The sequence below is a fragment of the Quercus lobata genome, chromosome 5 (genome assembly GCF_001633185.2).
Source record: "Quercus lobata isolate SW786 chromosome 5, ValleyOak3.0 Primary Assembly, whole genome shotgun sequence".
NCBI classification, from domain to species: Eukaryota; Viridiplantae; Streptophyta; class Magnoliopsida; order Fagales; family Fagaceae; genus Quercus; species Quercus lobata.
In genome coordinates, this window is record NC_044908.1 from 24,066,082 (window position 1) to 24,086,890 (window position 20,809).

Here is a 20,809-nt window from a genome sequence, read left to right on the forward strand (position 1 = left end):
TGCATTTTGATCTCGTGGGACTTGAGCAAATTCTACCCGATCAAACTTGCTTTTACCAATTGGTTCATCAACTTGAGGTATCTCTGCATCCTTGTTTCCTTTGCTTCAAAATCTCCCTTGACTTGTCCTATGACAAGCTGCAAATCACTTCTTAGCAAGGAATTTTTAGCTCCAAATGCCCAAGCTATCCTTAGCCCCATCAATATAGCCTCATACTCTGCTTCATTATTGGTCATAGGGAATTTAAGTTGAACTCCATACTTCAAAATGTCCCCCTCCGGGGAAGCAATGACGACGCCTGCTCCGCCCCTCTTCTACATGGATGACCCATCCATATGTATCGTCCAGAGTTCTCCCTGGACATCTTCATGTTCGGGGGAGGTGAATTCTGCTATGAAATCTGCCAGTGCCTGGGCTTTTATGGCCGTTTAGGGTCGATATTCTATATTAAACTGACTGAGCTCGATGGCCCACTGTACCATTCATCCAGCAGCCTCAGGTTTATTCATTGCTTTCTTTATGGGCTAGTCCATTATTACTATAATCGGGTTAGCTTGAATGTATGGACAAAACTTTCTAGAGGCCATTATTAGGGCAAAGGTGATCTTTTATATCCGCGGGTATCAGGCTTCAGCTTCTTGGAAAGCCTAGCTGATATAATACACTGGAAGTTGTATCTTATTCTCCTCATTGATTAAGGTTGTGCTAATTGTAGTTATGGACACTGCTAAGTAAAGGAACAAGTCTTCTCCCTCCTTGGACGGCCTCAGGAGTGAGGGGTTGCTCAAGTAATGCTTTAGCTCCTGTAATGCTGCTTCGCACTTGTCCGTCCAGAAAAAAGCATATTTCAAGGTCTTGAAGAAAGGAAGGCATTTATTTGTTGCTTTTAAGACGAACTTGTTGAGGGCTGCCACCCTTCCCATGAGAGATTGCACTTCAACACATTAATGACGACAATTACTTATCAACCTTAAACTCCCATTAAGACAGAGACCGTTACACACAAGAAAATAATTACTTGCAATTGTGTACATGAAAACATTTATGAGCACAACAACTACCCAAGCTACCTATAAAAGGGACAATCTGTCCATTTGTTAAGGTACATCAAAAAGACTACAAAATTCTATATACAAAATATATGGGCAGATACTGACTTAAGCATTGGAGGCTCCCCCAATGGGACTAACCCTGATGGTCTCTTCGACCAGCTTTATTTCCCTTGCAAATCTCAAATGCCTGTCAAAAGCTCTAGATTGGACGAATGACCTAACTGACGATTTTTGGTTTCATCAAGACCTTCTTTCTCTTTTTTGTGACCTTTTGGATTAGAATTACTTCCTTGGACCACTAGATTTTTTTTCTATGTCCATTTGATTACTCAGTTTTCCCTTTGCTGATAAAGAGTAAAAGTCTTGCTCCATTTATTTAGCAACTAGCAACCTTTTCTTTAGGGGTGAAAGTGTAAATTTCACATAAAAGATGGGAATATGCCTGAAAATTTTTCTTAGGACTCATTGAGATGATGATACATACCCAAAAGAAATCGGACAAATAATCATTTATGAAATAGAAGTTGACAATCTAAATTATTAAACATATTACCTACACAACTAAAATGCCAAAAATGCAAACAAAGAATGAATTGAAAAAAAAATTAAAATAATCTTCTACATCTTATCTCTAATACCAATATAAATTCAAATGAAACAAAACCCTAAAATTCATAAATGTAAACTCAAAAATCAAAAAGAAAAAGAACATAGGCAAATCATCAAATAGGTCAACTACAAAGGAAAGCACGTGCATAACAACCAAAAACTCAAACACAAAAACCAGGAACTAAAATATTTAACTTAACATTTCACCAAACACGTGTACCTCAATTTTAGAACTGAAACGGCTTTACAATCTACAAACTTCAACTCTTTTCCAGTCCAAATTTCCTTTTCAAATGAACTACTTTCAATGCAATTAGCAATGCTATCCTATCTTTGATGTCATCACAAAAACAAAAATAACGGTGCCTCCATGACTTTTTCAATAGTATGGTGCCACAAACACTCCAAAATCCTACAACAAATCCGAGTCCAATGCTAGCATAGGACCATATCCTTTCATAATCATCTCCATTTTGTTTGTCTTCAACACTGGTAATAGTTGGGTCATCAGAAGTTTCATCTCCAGGGCACTTGGTCAAAAGAGGAGACCCACACAACAAAGGGTTTCCCTTGTACATGGTTGCATCATTTATTGTTTGAAGTTGATTACCAGATGGGATTCTTCCTGTCAAGTTGTTAAAAGATAGGTTCAACTTTACTAATGAAGTCAAAGAAGACATGCTTTCAGGAATAGGTCCAAAAAGTTTATTGTTTGAGAAATCAAGTGTCTCCAACAAAGACAGGTTTCCTATATTCTCGGGAATGTTTCCAGAGAGATGATTCATTGACAAGTTTAGTGTATCCAATCTTGTGAGGCTTGTTATTTCAAAAGGAATTCCTCCTGTCAAATTATTCCCTGAAAGATCAATGCAGGTAACTAATGGGAGAGTGCGATCATATTCCATCTCTCTTCCTTTTCTCATTATGGATGCTTTCTCTGTATAGTTCTCAATAGGCTCGTACCCAACGATGTTGTGACCAACCATTGCAGTAAAATTGTTCAAACAATCTGGAATGCCCCCAGACAGATTATTTTGTGCAAGATCTAGGATGCGAAGTTTCTGAAGATTGCACCATTTTCGAGGGATGGTTCCACTGAATAGATTTGATCGTAAGCGTAGCATGAAGATGTTTGATTCTATCCATGACGGAAGTTTCCCCGAGAGACGATTCCCCCCAAAATCCATGCTCACAATAGAACAATTTTGCAAGGAAGAAGGAATTTCTCCACTAAGATTGTTGTTGCTCAACACTAATATAGAAAGGTTTCCTAAGAAACCCATTGAGCTTGGAATTTTTCCACATATGTTGTTGTATGAAATATCAACAACATGCAAGCCCTTTTGTGACTCGTTCCATTGATGAGGGAGCTCTCCTGAAAGATTGTTTCTCTTGAGGACAAGAATATTAAGATGTTTTATTTTTGATATGGACAAAGGAATTTTACCATAGAGGTGATTCTCTGAAAGATCTAAATATTGCAAGCTTGGCATTAGATCACTAATATTTGATGGGATAGGGCCTGAAAACAAATTGCTTTGCAAAAATAGCTTAGTCACATTTGGAAATACTAATTGGTGCGGCAAGTTCCCTTTTATCTGGTTGTTGGATAGATCCAAGTGGGTGAGGTTAGAAGATATCATAGAGAACCATTCCTCAGGTATAGTGCCTTTGATTTCAACGTTTTTTAGGATGACATAGGTAAGCTCACTTTGAACTTGAAGCCATTTAGGAAACTCAGGGCCAATGAGACAACTTTCTAGATGAAGAATTTTGAGCTTGAAAGGAGGACGCCAGTCGTATTTCACATGGAAAACTAGAGGTTGACTTCTATTATTAGTTGTTAGTACAAACTCTTCTAGTCTTGTGAGATTCATCAATTGAGCTTCTGTTATGACACATTCCCAAGAATTTTCTAAGAGATACAATTTGACTAGCTTTGAGAGTTGCCCAAAACTTTCTGGAATGGTTCCATTCATCTTATTATATGAGAGGTCCAACTCTTTCAAGGATGACAAATTGCCAATAGAAGCTGGAATTGAACCAGAAAAATTGTTACCACCGAGATAGAGGTATTTCAAGCTTCCAAGTCTCCCAAATGAATCAAGGATTTTTCCATTTTGATTGCTAAAAGTCAAATCAAGACTTGTGAGGCTCGTAAGATTAAACAGCCACTGAGGTATGGAGGTGTTAAATGGGTAGTATGATAAATTTATGGAGGTGTTAAATGGGTTGTATGATAAATCAAGGGCACGAAGAGAGGTCAAATTAAGGAAAGTAAGGGAAGATGGAAGGTATTTAAGCTCACATGAATATAAACTTAACTCCCGAAGGGAAGGAAGCATGTTAATTGCATGCAGCCAATCTGCTTTGGTATGATTGATCTTCACTTCCCCCATATACAGGTACTCTAAAGAAGAGAGACTTGAGACCCAATCCAAGTTTTGGGTAGACAAATTGTAGTTTCCTCCAAGGTCAAGATGCGTCAGGCTCGACAGATTGCCGAGAAAACGAGTAATCTCCCCTGAAAGAGATGCATTGACATCCTCTGAAAAAGATGAATTAACATCCCCTGAAAAAGATGCATATATAAGAGAGATTTAGATACATCGAGTTCTTTAGCATGCCAAAAGGTTCAGGAATTCGAATAGCTTTTTCAAATATTTCAAGTTATCTTACCGAGCAATGACCTCGAAGACTTTCTACAGCCCCTCCCCCGTCTGAAAGGAGCACCGGAAGCACAAGGATCATTGCAAGCATCGCAGGGGCGGTTCCTATTAGAAATAGCATCATATTGAAGTTCTTCGTAATAATCAAAGTGCCTGTGGCGTCCAGCTGGGTTGCTAAGATTGAGCTTGGTAACATGACCTGATTCGTTGTCGCACTCTACGCCTTTCCATTGGCAGCAATCTTCACCGACCCATGAAGAAAGCTTACCAGCTGGAGTATCATTTACGCCTTTCTTGAATTTGAGAAGTGCTTCTCTTTCACTCTGGATGCATTTCACTGTCACATTATTTTCAGAGCATGAACCCAGTTTGAATATCCCCAAGGACAAAAGAAGAAATACAAAAACAGTATGATTATAATTAATCATCATGGAGTATTTTACTGAATGCAAATGATGAGTCTTGTGGATTTTTATGAAGCGAAAGCCATGCATTAACGATGAATATATATAACTGAAGTGTGAACTAATACTTAGATTGGAATGGTCAGGTCAAGGATGACCAACACGGTAAGTGAAAGTTCTTGTTAGAATCCACACACGGTATGGACTAGTGAGTGGAAGTAGCTACCTGCCTCGTGACTCGTGAGTCATGCGTAAAAACACTAGGACCCATTTTCCACTCGGCGGAGACTACTTTTTCACTTTTTCCACGTTGCAGGAATCATCTGATTCATATTGCTTTTTCAACTTTTTCTTTTTCCTTTAACACATTCCTAATCTCTTCTAAACAATTCCATTTCTTAGGAGACTTGGCTGACATTTAATCCTGTTATCCATGTTAGACTCTTTGTTATTTTGTCATTTTTATGTGGTTCAAAAATAATCATATGCCTTACGTTTAAGCATGGATAAAAGTTAGGGATAAATACGTAAAATAAAACACACTACTCCCACTACATCATTTTCAAATACACTGTTAAAAAAAAGTTCACCTCACAATCCATTAAAATTCAATATATGTGTTTTATATTTGAATTCACCTTAGCCACATACAATTACTACTCCTTCAAGAAAGAAATATTTATCATTATCCCAACTTTTTCTCTATAAATTCTTTATTATTTTGGAGAGATAAATTTATAAATTCTTCTAGTAAAAAGGACAATTTAAGTGTATTTAACTCTCTCTTGGATTTATGTATCATTGATTGATTTCAATTCCAAATCTGTAGTTACATTTTTCTAACTTGATTACATTGTGTAATAAAACATTACTAGGTTTTTATTTTTCTTTTCTTTTCTAGGTTTGTAGGTGGAAAAGCAAATCCTTGAAGCAATCTATCTCTAAGAAGAAATAGTACAATGAGGTATAGTTTTCACATTATTAAAATCTCTTTTAATTTTTTTTTCTTCAAATTTTGTGACTTTAATGGTATGCTTCTGTGATTATTAGGGTAGAAAAGCGGAAAAGGTTCAAATTTGTTGAATCGGAGGGTTTTAATACTTGGGTTGAAATTTCATAGTGGCTGATTTGCTTTGACCATCATGGCTTTTGTTGGAGGCTACTTGGGGATTGCACAACTATGGTGGTAGAACTTGAGATTTAGCCAAGGGTAGTTAATTAACGAGTTGAGTGTTTTGAAGGTATGGGTTTTTTATTTTTTATTTTAATTTAAAGAGATTTTTTGTGTCCTTTTAAAAGCGGAGTTGTTAATTTTTGTCTAGAAGTTTCAATTTCAAGTTCAAATTTAAACATTTTTTTTGTTATGTGCATCACATATTTTTTATTACGAAATTGATAAATACAAGTTCCAAATAAAATCAATCTCTTTGAGATAAAGAGGTTCGCTTATGAGAGAGATATCAAAGTTTTTTTTTTCCCATTTACAAGCTTCAATTTTTATTTCTAAATGTTTGAATAGTGATAATTTGGTTCATCCGTGAACATTTTCTATTACTTTGATTTTATAAGTAAGTTGTGATTGGTAGATATGTGATAGTAAGCCGTATGAGAATACACTTTCACCACTCACAACTCACCACACATGAAAAGTTATGACATAAAATTGTACACTTTTATATGGCTCTAGCATTACTCAAATTTTTTTCAAGTTTGAACCAACTGTAGTCTACATAGATTGGTCTGGTCAGTGGTCAGGTCAATGATGATGACTCAAGTTAGTGGAAGAACTCCGCCTATTTCGTTAGTCATGCTCAATTGCTCATGCATAAATAAATAAATAATACAAACTTCTTTTTCTTTTTTTTTCTCTTTTCCCACTCAGTATGCCTTTTTCCAATGGTTGACCATCCTTTTTGTTTTTAACGGTCCCACACGGTAAGCCAAAGTTCTTCCACATACTGTCGCCCCGTGACTCGTTCGTGAGTCATAACGTAAAGCATACTGTAAACCATAAATTCCTTTTCCACACGGCAAGTCGGTAAACTTTAGGTTGGTATTTTGTTTTGTTTTTTGTTTTTAATAATCGGATAATTTGGGGGTTACTTACTGGGAGACACAAGAAGCGGCCAAAATGGTCTAATACCATATTTTTTAAAAAATTTTAGCAAAAAAATACTGGTTCGGGAATAAATGATAAACTACCACTTTTTTCAGAATTCGAGTTCCAGAAACTTGAGTTCCTCATCAGTTCTGCCACCGTGGCACTGCTGAGTTGGATTTGTTCAATTAAAAAAAATTATGTGGTACTCGAGCTTGGTAAACTCGAGTATCATGCAACACAATACTCAAGTATACCAAGTTCGAGTACATTTTATAAATAAAATGCAAAAAAATAAATAAATAAATAAATAATTACATAGTACTCGAGTTTGGTAAACTCGAGTACTGTGTAAATTTTTTTTTTTTTTTTTTTTTTATTTTTTTGTTTGGGGATAAACAACAAATAAACATAAAGATAAAAATAAGTAGCTTTTTTTATATTTTTATTTATTTAAATAGAAGCATTGTAAAATATAGAGATTTTAATTTCGAAATATGAATTTAATTTTTATATTAATTAAATTGTTTATTGTTTTCTCATAAAACAATTCCACTGTTTTCTGTATAAACAATTTCTACGATTTTGCATAAAATTATTTTATGTTCAGCATTATTTAAGAAATTGTTCGCTCTCTTTTTTGCATAAATTATTTTCTGTTCACTATTTAAAAAATTTTCACTGTTTTCTCATAAAACACCTAGTGAAATCGTGTTTTCTAAATTTAAACGCCAAATGTGAATGCTTTTTCATGTTTGAATTTCACAATAATCGAATATATTTTTCTGTATTGATAAAATCTATTTCTACATTAATAAAAATTTTCCCTCTGCACATCATATTTCGAATTAGTTGAATGTAGAACTGTTCACTAAGTAAAACTATTTTCTGCATTAAGTAAAACTGTTCACTGTTTTCTCATAAAAATTGTTCACTGTTTTCTGCATGAACTATTTCTAGCATTCTGCATAAACAATGCAGAAAACAGATTTTATGAATGCAGTAAGCAGATTTGAATATACTGTAAATATTATGTGCAAAGGGAAAATTTTATTAATGTAGAAACAGATTTTATCAATGCAGAAAAATATATTCGATTATTGTGTAATTCAAACATGAAAAAGCATTCACATTTGGCGTTTAAATTTAGAAAACATGATTTCACTAGGTGTTTTATGAGAAAACAGTGAACAATTTTTTAAATAGTAAACAGAAAATAATTTATGCAAAAAAGAGAGCAACAATTTCTTAAATAATGCTGAACAGAAAATAATTTTATGCAAAATCGTAAAAATTGTTTACACAGAAAATAGTGAACAACTTTTATGAGAAAACAATGAACAATTTTAATTAATGTAGAAATTAAATTCATATTTCGAAATTAAAATCTCTATATTTTACAATGCTTCTATTTAAATAAATAAAAACATAAAAAAAAGCTACTTATTTTTATCTTTATGTTTATTTGTTGTTTATCCCCAAAAAAAAACAAAACAAAAAAAAAAAAAAAAACAAGAATTTACACAGTACTCGAGTTTACCAACTCGAGTACTGTGTAAATTTTTTTTTTTTTTTTTTTTTTTTTTTTTTTTGCATTTTATTTATAAAAGGTACTTGAGCTTGGTATACTCAAGTATTGTGTTGCATGGTACTCGAGTTTACCAAGCTCGAGTACCACATAATTTCTTTTAATCGCACAAATCCAACTCAGCAGTGCCACGATGGCAAAATTGATGAGGAACTCGAGTTTCTGAAACTCGAGTTCTGAAAAAAGTGGTACTTTGCCATTTATTTCTGAAACAGTGTTTTTTTGCTAAAAATTTCCAAAAAATGTGGTATCTGGCCATTTTGGCCCACAAGAAGCACTATAACCGACCCACATGGATAGAGGCCAAATAAGATTGTTTTTCTTTTCTAAAATGGGCTTTGATGTTAGAAAAGAATTGTTATAAATGGTAACCACTATTTAAAATTTAAGACAAGTTTAGTTATAAAATTAGTTATGTTATAAATTTTAACAGCTATAATAAATTTAAGACAGTTTATATCCTCCATACTTACAAAATTTTTAAGAAATTAAAGATTAATAGTTATATCATCAATAAATTGTTTATATTGCAAGTTTTTGTAGTTTAAAATTATGTATAAAATATAAACTTATAAATCATAAAATAAATAATATCTGATTCACACAAAATTTATGTATATTAAGAACATAAACAACATGCAATTCAATGGTTAGATTTTCAAAATATGTAGTAATGTTTATTTTATTGAGTGAAATTATAACCTAAAACTATAACCAATTTTGTAACTAAACTTTGTCCGTAAATTTAATGCAAACTTAATCTTCTTATTATGACTGTCAGGACTCCTTTGATGAGTCTCATGGATAATTTACTTTGATATTTCCTTACTTTCTAAATAGACTATTTTAATTTTAATTTAATTTGAATGTTTTAAAAACTATGGTTTTTATTTTTATTTTTAATTCGATAACTACAACAAAGAGTGAGGATTAAACCCCAAATGCCATGGATACACCAAAAGTTGACAACCAGTTAAGTTACAAAGCTTTTGACAAAGCTATGGTTTAATTTAAATCCATCCACGAACAACAAAAGGGAATTATGTACATTGTCAAAAGAATAACATTAAAAATACAACAAAAGGAAAGCTTTATACAAGTATGGGCTGAAATAGCATATAATATGCATCTCTCCTTCATTATACAGTAATAATAATAATAATACCAAAAGAAAACCATTTCTTCGATGAGAAATATTGCTAGTATAATCATGCATATGTTACTCAATTCCTCTCTTCTTCCAATTCATGGCGATCCAAACTCTCTTGCACTACTAAATATTGTGGATGCCCATAAGCAATAGTTGAGGTTGCCTTTTTCCCATGCATTTTTTTAGCTTACAGTCTTTCTTCTAAAGCCATACAAAGCATAGGATTGGAGTCCAATCATTGGACTCACCATGATACAAAATAGCAAGACTGATATCGGGTCGGGTCGGTTTTACTGCCACCTGCAACCCGACCCAATAACAATCGGGTTTATCAGGGAGAAACCCGACCCAACCCGAAAAGTACGGGTCTCGGGTCAGGTCAGGTGGTCGGGTATTGGGTCGGGTCCGTCTGTCTTTTTATTTATTTATTTATTTTTTCCCAATTGTGTGAAGGTGAAAGTGAAACTGTAAAAGGCCTAAAGAAACATTGAAATAGCCACCACTTTAATGAGCTATTAATGGGGAAACAATTACATACCCTATTACTCAAACTTGCCATTTAAAAGTTGTCATGGTTTTATTTTTATTTTTAAACTTCCATGTTTGAAGGATCTCCACTTTTTATGATAATAAATGTTAATTCCGTTTTCTTTATCAAGTTAATGCATGTTTGTTTAGGCAATATTTTATTGAAATTATTTTACTAATTTAGCGATTTACATTAATGTGAAAAATTAAATTCAATAATTTATTTATTGTCGTATAAGCTTAATGGTCGTGATTTCTTGATTAGATAACTTTTACAATTTTTTTCCTTGTGTACATCTTGACCTGCTCCTCATTGAATGAGAAATAAAATTTACCATTTTTGTTTACATCAGCACTAGACTTAGTTTGGAAATATACTTTCCAATAAGAAACAAGATCCTTGATATAATTAGGACTGAAATAAATTTTTTTTTAAACATAAATTTGACTTTCACTATGGAAAATATTAAAGGCAAACCTTATCTAATACACACAGTTATGGTAAGACCTGTAAAGCACATGTAAGGCATGACTAGTATCACGGGCTGAAGCTGAACCCTTTTTTATTTTTTTATTATTTGCCTTGAAGTTAGGCTAGATTTTGCATTGTACTCTTGCCTATTTTTCCTTTTTTATTATCCTACAGTGCAAGATCAATGATAATAGAGTTATTCCTTTTTTGTGAATTCCAATTATTTTATTATCATTATAACCTTCATTTGGATGGAAAGTATTGTCATTAGAAAATTATGCTACAATAAAAAAAGAAAAAAGAAAAAAAGAAGAAGCATAGATTCATAGACAAAAGAGGGAGCACCATAGTTTACAATGGTTTAGTCAAATTCAATTTATTCTCAACCATAGTTTCGATTGTCTAATACATTAGTTGTTGTTGTTGTTTTTTTTTTTTTTTTTTTTTTTAGATCGGTCGGGTCGGGTTGGACCTGAAACCGACCCGAACCCAAGGCAGACCCGAATATTGGACCCGAACCCGACCCAAGAATCCATTCAACTCGTCCAAGACCCTTCAGGTCAGGTTGGGTCGGTTGGGTGGGCCGAGTTGGCCGGGTCTATGCTCAGCCCTGCAAAAGAGTTGCTTATACAAGTATCATTTTCCTCCTGGACAAAAAGCAACCATCAAAACTGTGGGTAAGCCCAACAAAACATTACTTACCAAACACGTAATGTAATTACTAATTGCAAATCTCAATTAATAAACAAAGTTCCACAACTAAAAAATTACTCGCACAATTCATCTGCATCAAACGGATCCCTTGGCTTTCCAAGCCAAATTTACAATGGGGATATTAAGGTTGTCTGACTATTTGAGCTACACCATTAACATGAAAAGCAAAATACTAACCTTTTCCCTTCAAGAGATAACAGAATTTTCAAGATTGAAAAACTCAACCTTTATCCTGCTAATACCCAATCCCTCTCATATATTGTTCTAGAAACCCAATGTGTTTACTTAAGATTGGATAAAAATTAAAAACTTGGATAAAATACAGAGAACGATTCTGCACGTCAAGGTTTGTCATTATTTGTTACAAGGTGCTGCTCATACAGAGAATGATACTTTGCAGGAAGATAGTCCTTAAACCTGTTCACAATGACGATAGCAAGGGTGAGAGCGGACATGCTACAATTATTGAATATAAGAAACAAAATGTATGAAGAAGATAAATTTGGATATTTCAATTTTCAAAAAAGACTAGGGGAAGGGGAGACATTCTATGCATAATGTAATAGAAAAACAACAAATAAAAGGTGTCACATCTGTCATTTTCAGGCTTAAGCATTTATCAATCATACTATGTTAGCAACATTTAGAAAGCATAATACACAAATGAAAGGGTAAATAATTTTTTTGTCCTTAAATATCAATATCGTAACCCAAAAGAATTTTATTAACACTAGTATCTGAATGAAGCACCCAACCTATGCCATCAATAATAGCATCCATAATCAATGTCAATCATGGCATTAATAGAAAGTACTATCTTATGAAGAACCCTCAGCCTTCAAGTCAAATTTTAGATGCATAGCCACATGGGCAATTGCCGCCAATAGTATTAAAATCCAATAGCAATGAGTACCTTTCAAGAAGATGAAGCCTCTCTGTTCCAGAGAATAATCTCACAATGGATTGTAAAACTTGACTTATCTTCATTTCTTTAGACTTAAGTGCCTTCATTAACTCCACAAATTTTTTATATTCTTCAGCACTAAGCTTCTCTTTAACCTGTAGGCATAGGTTTGAACAAAATCCAAAACCAATTTCTTAATTGACATTTTAAACAAGAAAGCAATACGAAAAACTTAGTGAGTCAAAGAATTGCCTCTAGCTCATTGGTTTCAGAGAAGAAACAAAAACAAACATGACTGCTTTAATATAGTTCTGGCATCCAATGCAAAATTCCAAGAAAACCACTTGCTTTAGAGAATAGCTTTTTTAGGAGGCATGCAAAGAAGGGAGGGAAGATTCTAGAAGAATTAAAGAAAATGATGACAAAATGGCATATAATCAGAAACATTTCAAGTCACCAATAAGTAATAACCATGTAAAAGTTCAATTATTCTGCAGTTAACAAGTGGAAGCTCTTCTTGTTGTGTTAGAAGCCAGCCTCCTGTCCAGTTTCTTGCCACATATTTCTCATTTACAACAAACGAACAACCACATATTGTCAAAACACTTCACCTGAATCAGAAAAGTAGATCCCCTGGATTCCTCGTTACCACTGGGCACAGGGTTGGACTGAACACCTTCGTTCTTCAGCCTGAAAAATTGAGCTTGCTTCTCTTGAGAAGTTCCTCGAACTTTATGCAGTACTCATGAACCAAGTTTAGTATTCTGTGTGCTGATGCCATCAGAATTTGCAAATTCTCAAGATTAACTAAATTGATACCCAAAGGGCCAGTTGTTTCAAACTTCTTTGCACCAAATGACTGATCGTGAGAAACTTCAATTTGTTGCATCGCAGCATTTTCTATGTTTAATAATTTACGCTTCCTAGCAGAACAAGGTGCTATAAGTTTTTCTTTGCTTGGTTTTTCATTTAATATAGAATAACCAGTCATATAAGTTATTTCATGATCCTGATGTTGCATATTTTTCCTTCCAGGCATCAAAATTTTTTTCTCATTGCTGATAAGATCACTCGGACGCTTCAAAATTAAAGATTGACTCTTAAAGGGAGAAAGAGATGAGCGATTAGCAGGAAGAACTCCCAATTGGCTTGAAGTTGAACTATTGCCTCTTAGTGTCACGTATAGGAGTCAATGCCTTTACAGAAGAATCTTGATTCATTTGTGTTGCCTGAAAATTCCCATAACCAAGAAATAGTTCACACAAATAGCATTATCAGAAAATACTTTACATCTAAATATGAACATATAAACAGATAAAAAGTCCAGGGTTTACCAGGGTGAAAAAAATTTCTGGAGGCTGCTCAGGTTGCATCTCTTTTGTTTCTCCTGTGAAAGAGCATATAGCATTAGCCGCAGCATAAATAGGCTGCATTATAAATAGGGAAACCACTTCCTGTAGAGAAATTCTTTTTCAGGAGGCTTACAAAGTAAGGAGGGAGAATTCTAGAAATATTACAGAAAACAAATGGCAAAATGACTTGTAATCGAAACAGTCCAACTGTCCAAAGTCACCTATAACCATGTCAAAGTTCAATTGTTTTGCAGTTAACAAGCGGAAGCACTTCTTTTTGTGTTAGAAGCCAGCCTCCTTTCTAGTTTCCTTGCTAAATATGTCTCATATACAATCAAAAGAAACGTTAACATAAACTACTTCATTTGCATTATGTTGTTAAAACACTTCACCTGAATCAGTTTACCAGATCCTCTGGATTCCTCTTTTAACACTGGGCACAGTATCAGATTGAACACCTTTGTTCTTCTGCCTGAGAAACTGAGCTTGCATCTTTGGAGTAGTCCCATCATCTTTATGCAGCAGTGCTGAACCAACTTGAGCATTTTGTGTGCTGATCTTCAAAAACTTTCGAATTCTCAAGTTTCACTAAACTGAATTACCAAAGAGCCATTTATTTCAAACTTCTTTTCACCAAATGAGTAATCTCTAGAAACTTCAATTTTTTGCATTGCAACATTTTCTGTGCTTAATAATTTACACATCCTGGAAGAACAAGGTGCCAAAAGTTCTTCATTGCTTGGTTTTCCATCTAATATAGAATAACCAATCAAATTGTTTCATGATTTTGATGTTGCGTATTTTTCCTTCCTGGAATAAACAAATTTTTTCTCATTTCAGATTATTTCACTCAGAAGCTTCAAAATTAAAGATAGTCTCTAAGGGGAGAGAGAGATGAGTGATTATCCGGAAGAACTTCTGCCAATTGGCTTGAACTATTGCCTCTTTTAGTGTCAAGTATGGGAAACAACGCCTTTACAGTTTACAGAGTAATCTTGGCTCATTGTTGTCGTCTGAAAATTTACACCACTAAGAAACAGTTCATTCAAATAGCATTATCAGAAAATTTACATGCAAGTAAAAACATAAGAGTCAAGGGTTTAGCTGAGTGAGAATATTTACTGGAGGCTGCTGCTCTGGTTGCATAAATAGGTGCATTATTGCAGAATGCAGATAATACACAAAGGTTGTTTTAGTAATATTCGTGCCAATGTTCAATTCAAATTTTGGAAAGTAAATAAAACAATCATTAAATGGACTACAAATACAGGTCCTGGGTGTGTGGCCAATGTTCTTGGTCTAAGACTTACTTCTTCTTGCTGTACGCAAAACAGCCATTAAATTGTAACATACACCGAATCTTAGGTCCCAGATTATGTTGGTTGAAGACCTCAGTGAAGACTTGGCTTTTATGTGGTAGGCATCTGGTTTCTCATTCCAGAAAATGCAACATGATCATGAAGCTACACTCATTATTTACCAACACAAAAATAAAGCCATATCTCCTGGGCCTTTACCCCTCTTTTCAATTCACTACAGCTCCTATTGATTTTAGCAGCAATTAAGCAGACAGTATAACAAGCTGTCTTCCTCTAAAATCAATTAGAAACAACAAACCTGAGAGTAGAAATATGTTCACAAAATGTTTCTGCAACCTCCCATTTGATGCATGTATGCAAACAGATAAAAGTTGCCCTCCTATAATTATGTCAAACTAACCTTGAGAGACAATAAGATGCAGACACCAAGATGTTTTTCCAATATTGGGATTATTTCGGAATTTACATGTTGGGACACGGCATTTTAATTTTAATTTTTAATCCGCCTCAATTGTGGGATGTAATTTTTTTGAGAAATTATGTGGGATGTATTTCTTGCTTGATTGAAACTTTCCTCTTTAATGTATTCCTGGAAACCAAAACTCCCTACAGTCAATTGCTGCATAGTCATGCCACAGTTAACACCACTTCACCCTAGTCATGCCAAAGTTCTATGGTGCCTCCACCATGAGTCCGTCGGAAAATGTAAATTACAAAATAGCATCAAAAGTTATTAAAGTACTTCCATAAATGGAGTCCAAAATATAATAAAGATATTACAAGTCCAAGGGTCAAGCTCCATAATCATAATAACAATACTATTATTACAATTCCAAATTTCATAATAATAACAACAATTGTCCATTGATGGGTCATCCTTGCACTACTGGTGGATATCCATATTCATGATACCTTCAGGGAGATCATCTAATTGCGACTACATCAAAACATGAGTTCAAAAATAATTTAGCAAAACCATTTTAAATACTAAATATTCAAAAACTAAATGGCACGTGTCTGTCTCACAAAATCAAAATGAACCATTAATAGTAGAATATATAGTTCACATTCGACACATCAACAATATTCTATTTTAAAGGTTCTTTTTAGTTATCCATCTATGAACTCAATCTTCTGAAACCAATATTAAAAAAATAATAAATAATAATATCACAAACCATGCTTTACTCATGTCTTTTATTAAACTATATCCTCGATAAGAGTATAGTAAAAAAAACATATTCTCACAAATACTTCAAGGTTCCAGGTACCAACATTGATCAACTATTTGCCTTGTCTAAGCTAACACACTCAACAAATACATTTTAATCTCTAAGTTAAAAATAAAAAAAATAATAAAAAAAATAAAAAATAAAAAAGAGAATTTCTATTAGACTGGATCCCATTCTATGAAATATGAATGAACTGAATATCCCTTCAATTTTCTGGATCCCAGCCAATGTATGAAAAGAATCTAACAAAACCCTCTTTAATTTTATGCTCAGACATTACAAACATAGCAGTAAAAATTACAAATTAAAGTCCAAACCAGTTTTGAGGTAAAAACTTTTTCCTAAAAGAATCATATTCGAAAATATCAAACCTACACATCACGTCATTCTTTCAAGCTACATACATTTTCTTAACCATCAAGTGAACAATTGAAGAAAACAACTACACAAAAAAATTTCAAGCCTGTTTCTTTTCTTTTTTTGTTTTTGATTTTTTGAGATGGTATAAAAAATTTAAGCCTTGACGCAACCAATCCATGACTTTGTAAAGATGAAGAGGATACTGGAAACCACATAGCAGCTTGCTTTTTATAAATGGCAAAATCATGACACATATTAGGCATTGAGCTGAGAATACAACTTTTCAGCTCAAACACACATGTTAATTGACTAAGGATGTTTCTCGCAAAGAAAACACAAGCCAACAGCTTAAATAAAGATTAACACCAATGCTCATTTTAAGACAAGGCATTAAACAAAACTTATGCTTCGTTTTTTTGGGTAAGTATTTGGCTGACCTTATATTGAATAATAATTACATTTGAAACTGAAAAATTCTTCAAAGATTTTAACCTTAACGTATTTTGGATGTCGGCATACTGAGCCAGAGATAGGCATAGGTTCTTACTATTGAACACACATATATCCCACTAGCGAAACATATCAACCACAATCTTCATTATTATTCTAAAGGCAAGAAAAAATAGACCGAAAGATATCTAGATGATCAAACATATCACCTACACAACCAAAAAAAAAAAATCATAAATCCAAACAGAGAATGAATTAAACAAAAATTCAAAACAGTCTTCGACATCTTATCCCAAATATCCACATAAACTTCAAATTAATCAATCAAAACCCCATAATCCTAAAATCTAAACCTAGAAACCAAAAGAAACAGAACACGGGCAAATCATCAAACAGGCCAACTACAAAGGAAAACAATTTTATAACAACCAAAAACCCAAAGAGAAAAACAAAGAACAAAGTTTTTCTACTTAAGATCTTGTAGAAATCCATACATACCTCAATTAGGAACTGAAAAAGCCTTTCCATCAACAGACTTCAATTTTTTCCAACCCATATTTTCTTTTCAAATGAACTACTTTCAATGCAATTATAAGTGATATCCTATCTTTGATGTCATCACAGAATTGAAAATACCAATGCCTCCATGACTTCTTCACTAGTAAGGTGCAACAAACACTCCAAAATCCCACAACAAACCCAAGTCCGATGCTAACATAGAACCATAACCTTTCATAATAATCTCCATCTTGTTTGTCATCAACACTGCCGTTGGTAATAGTTGGGCCATCAAATGTTTCATCTCCTGGACACTTGGTTGGAAGGGGAGACCCACACAATGAAGGGTTGCCCTTGTATATGGATGCATCATTTAATGTTTGGAGCTGATTACCAGATGGGATTTTTCCTACCAAGTTGTTAAAAGACAAGTTCAAGTGTGCCAAGAAAGTCATAGAAGACAAACTTTTAGGAATCGGTCCAGAAAGACTATTTTTCGAGAGATCAAGCGATTCAAGCCACCGCAAGTTTCCAATATTCTGAGGAATGTTTCCAGTCAGATGATTAATTGACAAGTTCACTGTACCCAATTCTATGAGGCGTGACAGTTCATTGGGAATTTCTCCCGTCAAATGATTCCCTGAAAGATCAATGCTATTAACAAACTCAAGAATTCTACCATATAAAAGCTCTTGCCCTTTTGTCACTAAAATTGTTTCCTCCTGATAATTATAAACACTAAAGTAACTATTGTTGTAGCCATAAATCAAAGCAGTCAAATTGTCCAAACAATCTGGAATGCCACCATAAAGATTGTTTTGTGCTAGATCCAGGATGTGAAGACTTGGAAGGTTGCACCATTGTCGAGGAATGATTCCACTAAATAGATTTGAACGTAAGCGTAGCATTAAGACATGCGATCCTATCCATGATGGAAGGTTCCCTGAGAGATAATTTCCACCAAGATCAATGCTCCAAAGAGAACAATTTCTCAACGAAGAAGGAATTTCTCCATAAAGATTGTTGTTGCTCAACACTAATACTTCAAGGGAATTTAGGAAACCCATTGAGTTTGGAATTTTTCCAGATAGGTTGTTATATGCAATATCCACAACCTTTAGGAATTGTGAATCATTCCAATGATGGGGAAGCTCCCCTGAAAGCTGATTTTTCCCAAGGGAAAGTATTTCAAGCACTTCTATTTTTAGTATGGACAAGGGAATTGTACCAAAAAGGTGATTTTTTGAAAGATCTAATATTCGCAACTTTGGCATTAGATCACCAATATTTGACGGGATAGGGCTTGAAAATAAATTGCTTTCAAGATATAGTTGGTCTACATTTTTAAAACAAAGTGGGATAGGACCCTTGAAGCGATTATAACTTAGATCAAAATAAGATACATTTGGAAATACCAAGTGTTGTGGAAACTTCCCGCTGATCTGGTTGTTTGATGATCCAAGATAGTGAGTTGAGAAGATATCTTAGAGAACCAATCCTCAAGTATAGCTCCTGAGATTCCGACGTTCCTAAGGGTGACTTCTGTAAGCTCACTCTGAACTTGAAGCCATATAGGAAATTTGGAGCCAATAAGACAACTTTCTAGTTCAAGATATTTGAGCTTGAAAGGAGGAACCCAGTCGTATGTCACATTGAAAATTAGAGATTGGTTTTTATCAGTTGTTACTGCAAAACCTTCTAGTCTTGTGAGATTCATCAAATGAGCTTCTGTTATGACACCTTCCCCAAAATTCCATTCAAGATTCAAACTGACTAGCTTTGAGAGTTGCCCAAGACTTTCGGGGATGGTTCCATTCATCTCATTACCAAAGAGGGAAAATACTTGCAAGGATGACAAGTTGCCAATAGAAGATGGAATTGAACCCGAAAAAGAGTTGAAATGGAGATTGAGGTTGGTCAAGCTTCCAAGCCTCCCCAATGAATCAGGAATTTTCCCTGCCAACCTGTTAGAACTCAAATCTAGGGACTCCATGCTATTGTTCAAGGAAGTTGAGAAATTACCTAAGAAACTACCAATACTGCCACTAAAATTGTTCATTGAAAGATCTAGAGTCTTCAATTTGCAAAAAATTCCAAAGAAGCTTGGCAATTGACCACTGATTTTTTGATTTCCACCCAAATCTAGGTCCTCAATATTTCTTAGGTTCACAAAATCGTATGGAATGGTACCTTGTAAAGCATTACCACGAAGATCAAGTTTTGTGAGGCTGGTAAGATTAAACAACCACCGAGGTATGGAAGAGTTAAATTGGTTGAATGATAAATCAAAGACAGAAAGAGAGGTGAAATTAACAAACGGAAGGGAAAGAGGAAGGCTTTCAAGCTCACAAGAATATAAATGTAACTCAAGAAGGGAAGGAAGCGTATTAACTGCTTGCAACCAATCTGCTCCGACACCACTGAAATTCACTCCCGTCATATCTAGGTACTTCAAAGAAGAGAGACTTGACAACCAATCCATATTTCTGGAAGAGAGTGGCCAGAAGTAATCCAAATTTGGATACAGGTAGCCATTGTCTTTAAGGTCAAGATGTATCAAGCTCGACAAATTGCCAAGATGAGGAGGAATTCGCCCAGAAAAGGATGCGTAAGAGAGATTGAGATATATCAAGTTCTCTAGCATGCCAAAAAATTCAGGAATTTGAATTCCTATAAAATCATTCGCGCTTAGATCCAGGTAATTTAAATGTTTCAAGTGAATCAAAGAAGCATTTATCTTACCACCTAGGCCCGCATTCCGAAGGTCAAGTTTGGTGACATGATATGATTTGTTGTTGCACTCTATGCCTCTCCATTGGCAGCAATCTTCGCTGACCCAAGAAGAAAGCCTACCTGAAGGATCAGTGAGGCCATTCTTGAAGCTGAGAAGGGCTTCTCTTTCGGTGTGGATGCATTTGACATTAGTGTGAACTTCACTGCATGAACTGAGTTTGATTATCCCCAAAGGGGAAGACGCAAACAAGGACAGTAGAAGAAATAGCATAGTAAGAGTACTCGTGGAGTTAATCTCGAAACTGAAATCCATGCTGCTAAAAATGTGTCTTGAGTGATTTCTATGAAACGAAAGCCATGTCTGAGGATGGATATTAATCGGTGGGATCACTCATCTGGAAGATTTTACAACCACAGAATGGTCTGGTCAATGATGAAAGTTTTTCCACAAGAATTGTTTGTGCATGAGTGTTTTTCTTTCCAAAGCGTAAACAATGGTTTTGCCTTATGCGTGCGGTTTAGTTTAAAGATTTTTTGTATTGGAATTACAGAAATAGCCCTGGCCATTTGATAAATCACTATTTTTTTTTTCTTTTTTAATAGACACCATTGGTTTTTTTTTTTTTTTTTTTTCCTTATTCCAGGCTCCAGCTAGCATCTGTAATGCCCGAATGTGC

At 34.4% G+C, this 20,809-nt stretch overlaps 2 protein-coding genes across 4 annotated transcripts in view; both read right to left on the bottom strand.

Moving 5' to 3' along the window:
* The window catches only part of LOC115991900 (receptor-like protein EIX2), a 42,037-nt gene extending 21,431 nt beyond the window's left edge, over positions 1-20,606 (bottom strand). The window contains exons 1-3 of one of the 3 annotated variants that reach the window (XM_031115879.1): positions 20,142-20,606; positions 17,400-18,039; positions 15,594-15,796 (exon numbers count right to left, since the gene is read on the bottom strand). In XM_031115879.1, coding sequence (XP_030971739.1) covers positions 17,429-18,039; positions 20,142-20,445 — 915 coding nt within the window. In that variant the 5' untranslated portion in view covers positions 20,446-20,606 and the 3' untranslated portion in view covers positions 15,594-15,796; positions 17,400-17,428. Of the gene's footprint in view, positions 1-15,593; positions 15,797-17,399; positions 18,040-20,141 lie in introns of those variants that run through there. The other 2 variants (XR_004092364.1, XR_004092365.1) reach the window with 2 other exon arrangements.
* On the bottom strand, positions 1,832-4,884 carry LOC115991899 (receptor-like protein EIX2). The gene is made up of 2 exons (XM_031115878.1): positions 4,341-4,884; positions 1,832-4,233 (listed from the first exon to the last, which is right to left on the bottom strand). Exons 1-2 carry the CDS (start codon positions 4,822-4,824, stop codon positions 1,922-1,924), a joined length of 2,796 nt encoding a protein of 931 aa, XP_030971738.1. The 5' UTR covers positions 4,825-4,884; the 3' UTR covers positions 1,832-1,921.
* Positions 20,607-20,809: the final 203 nt, after the last annotated feature.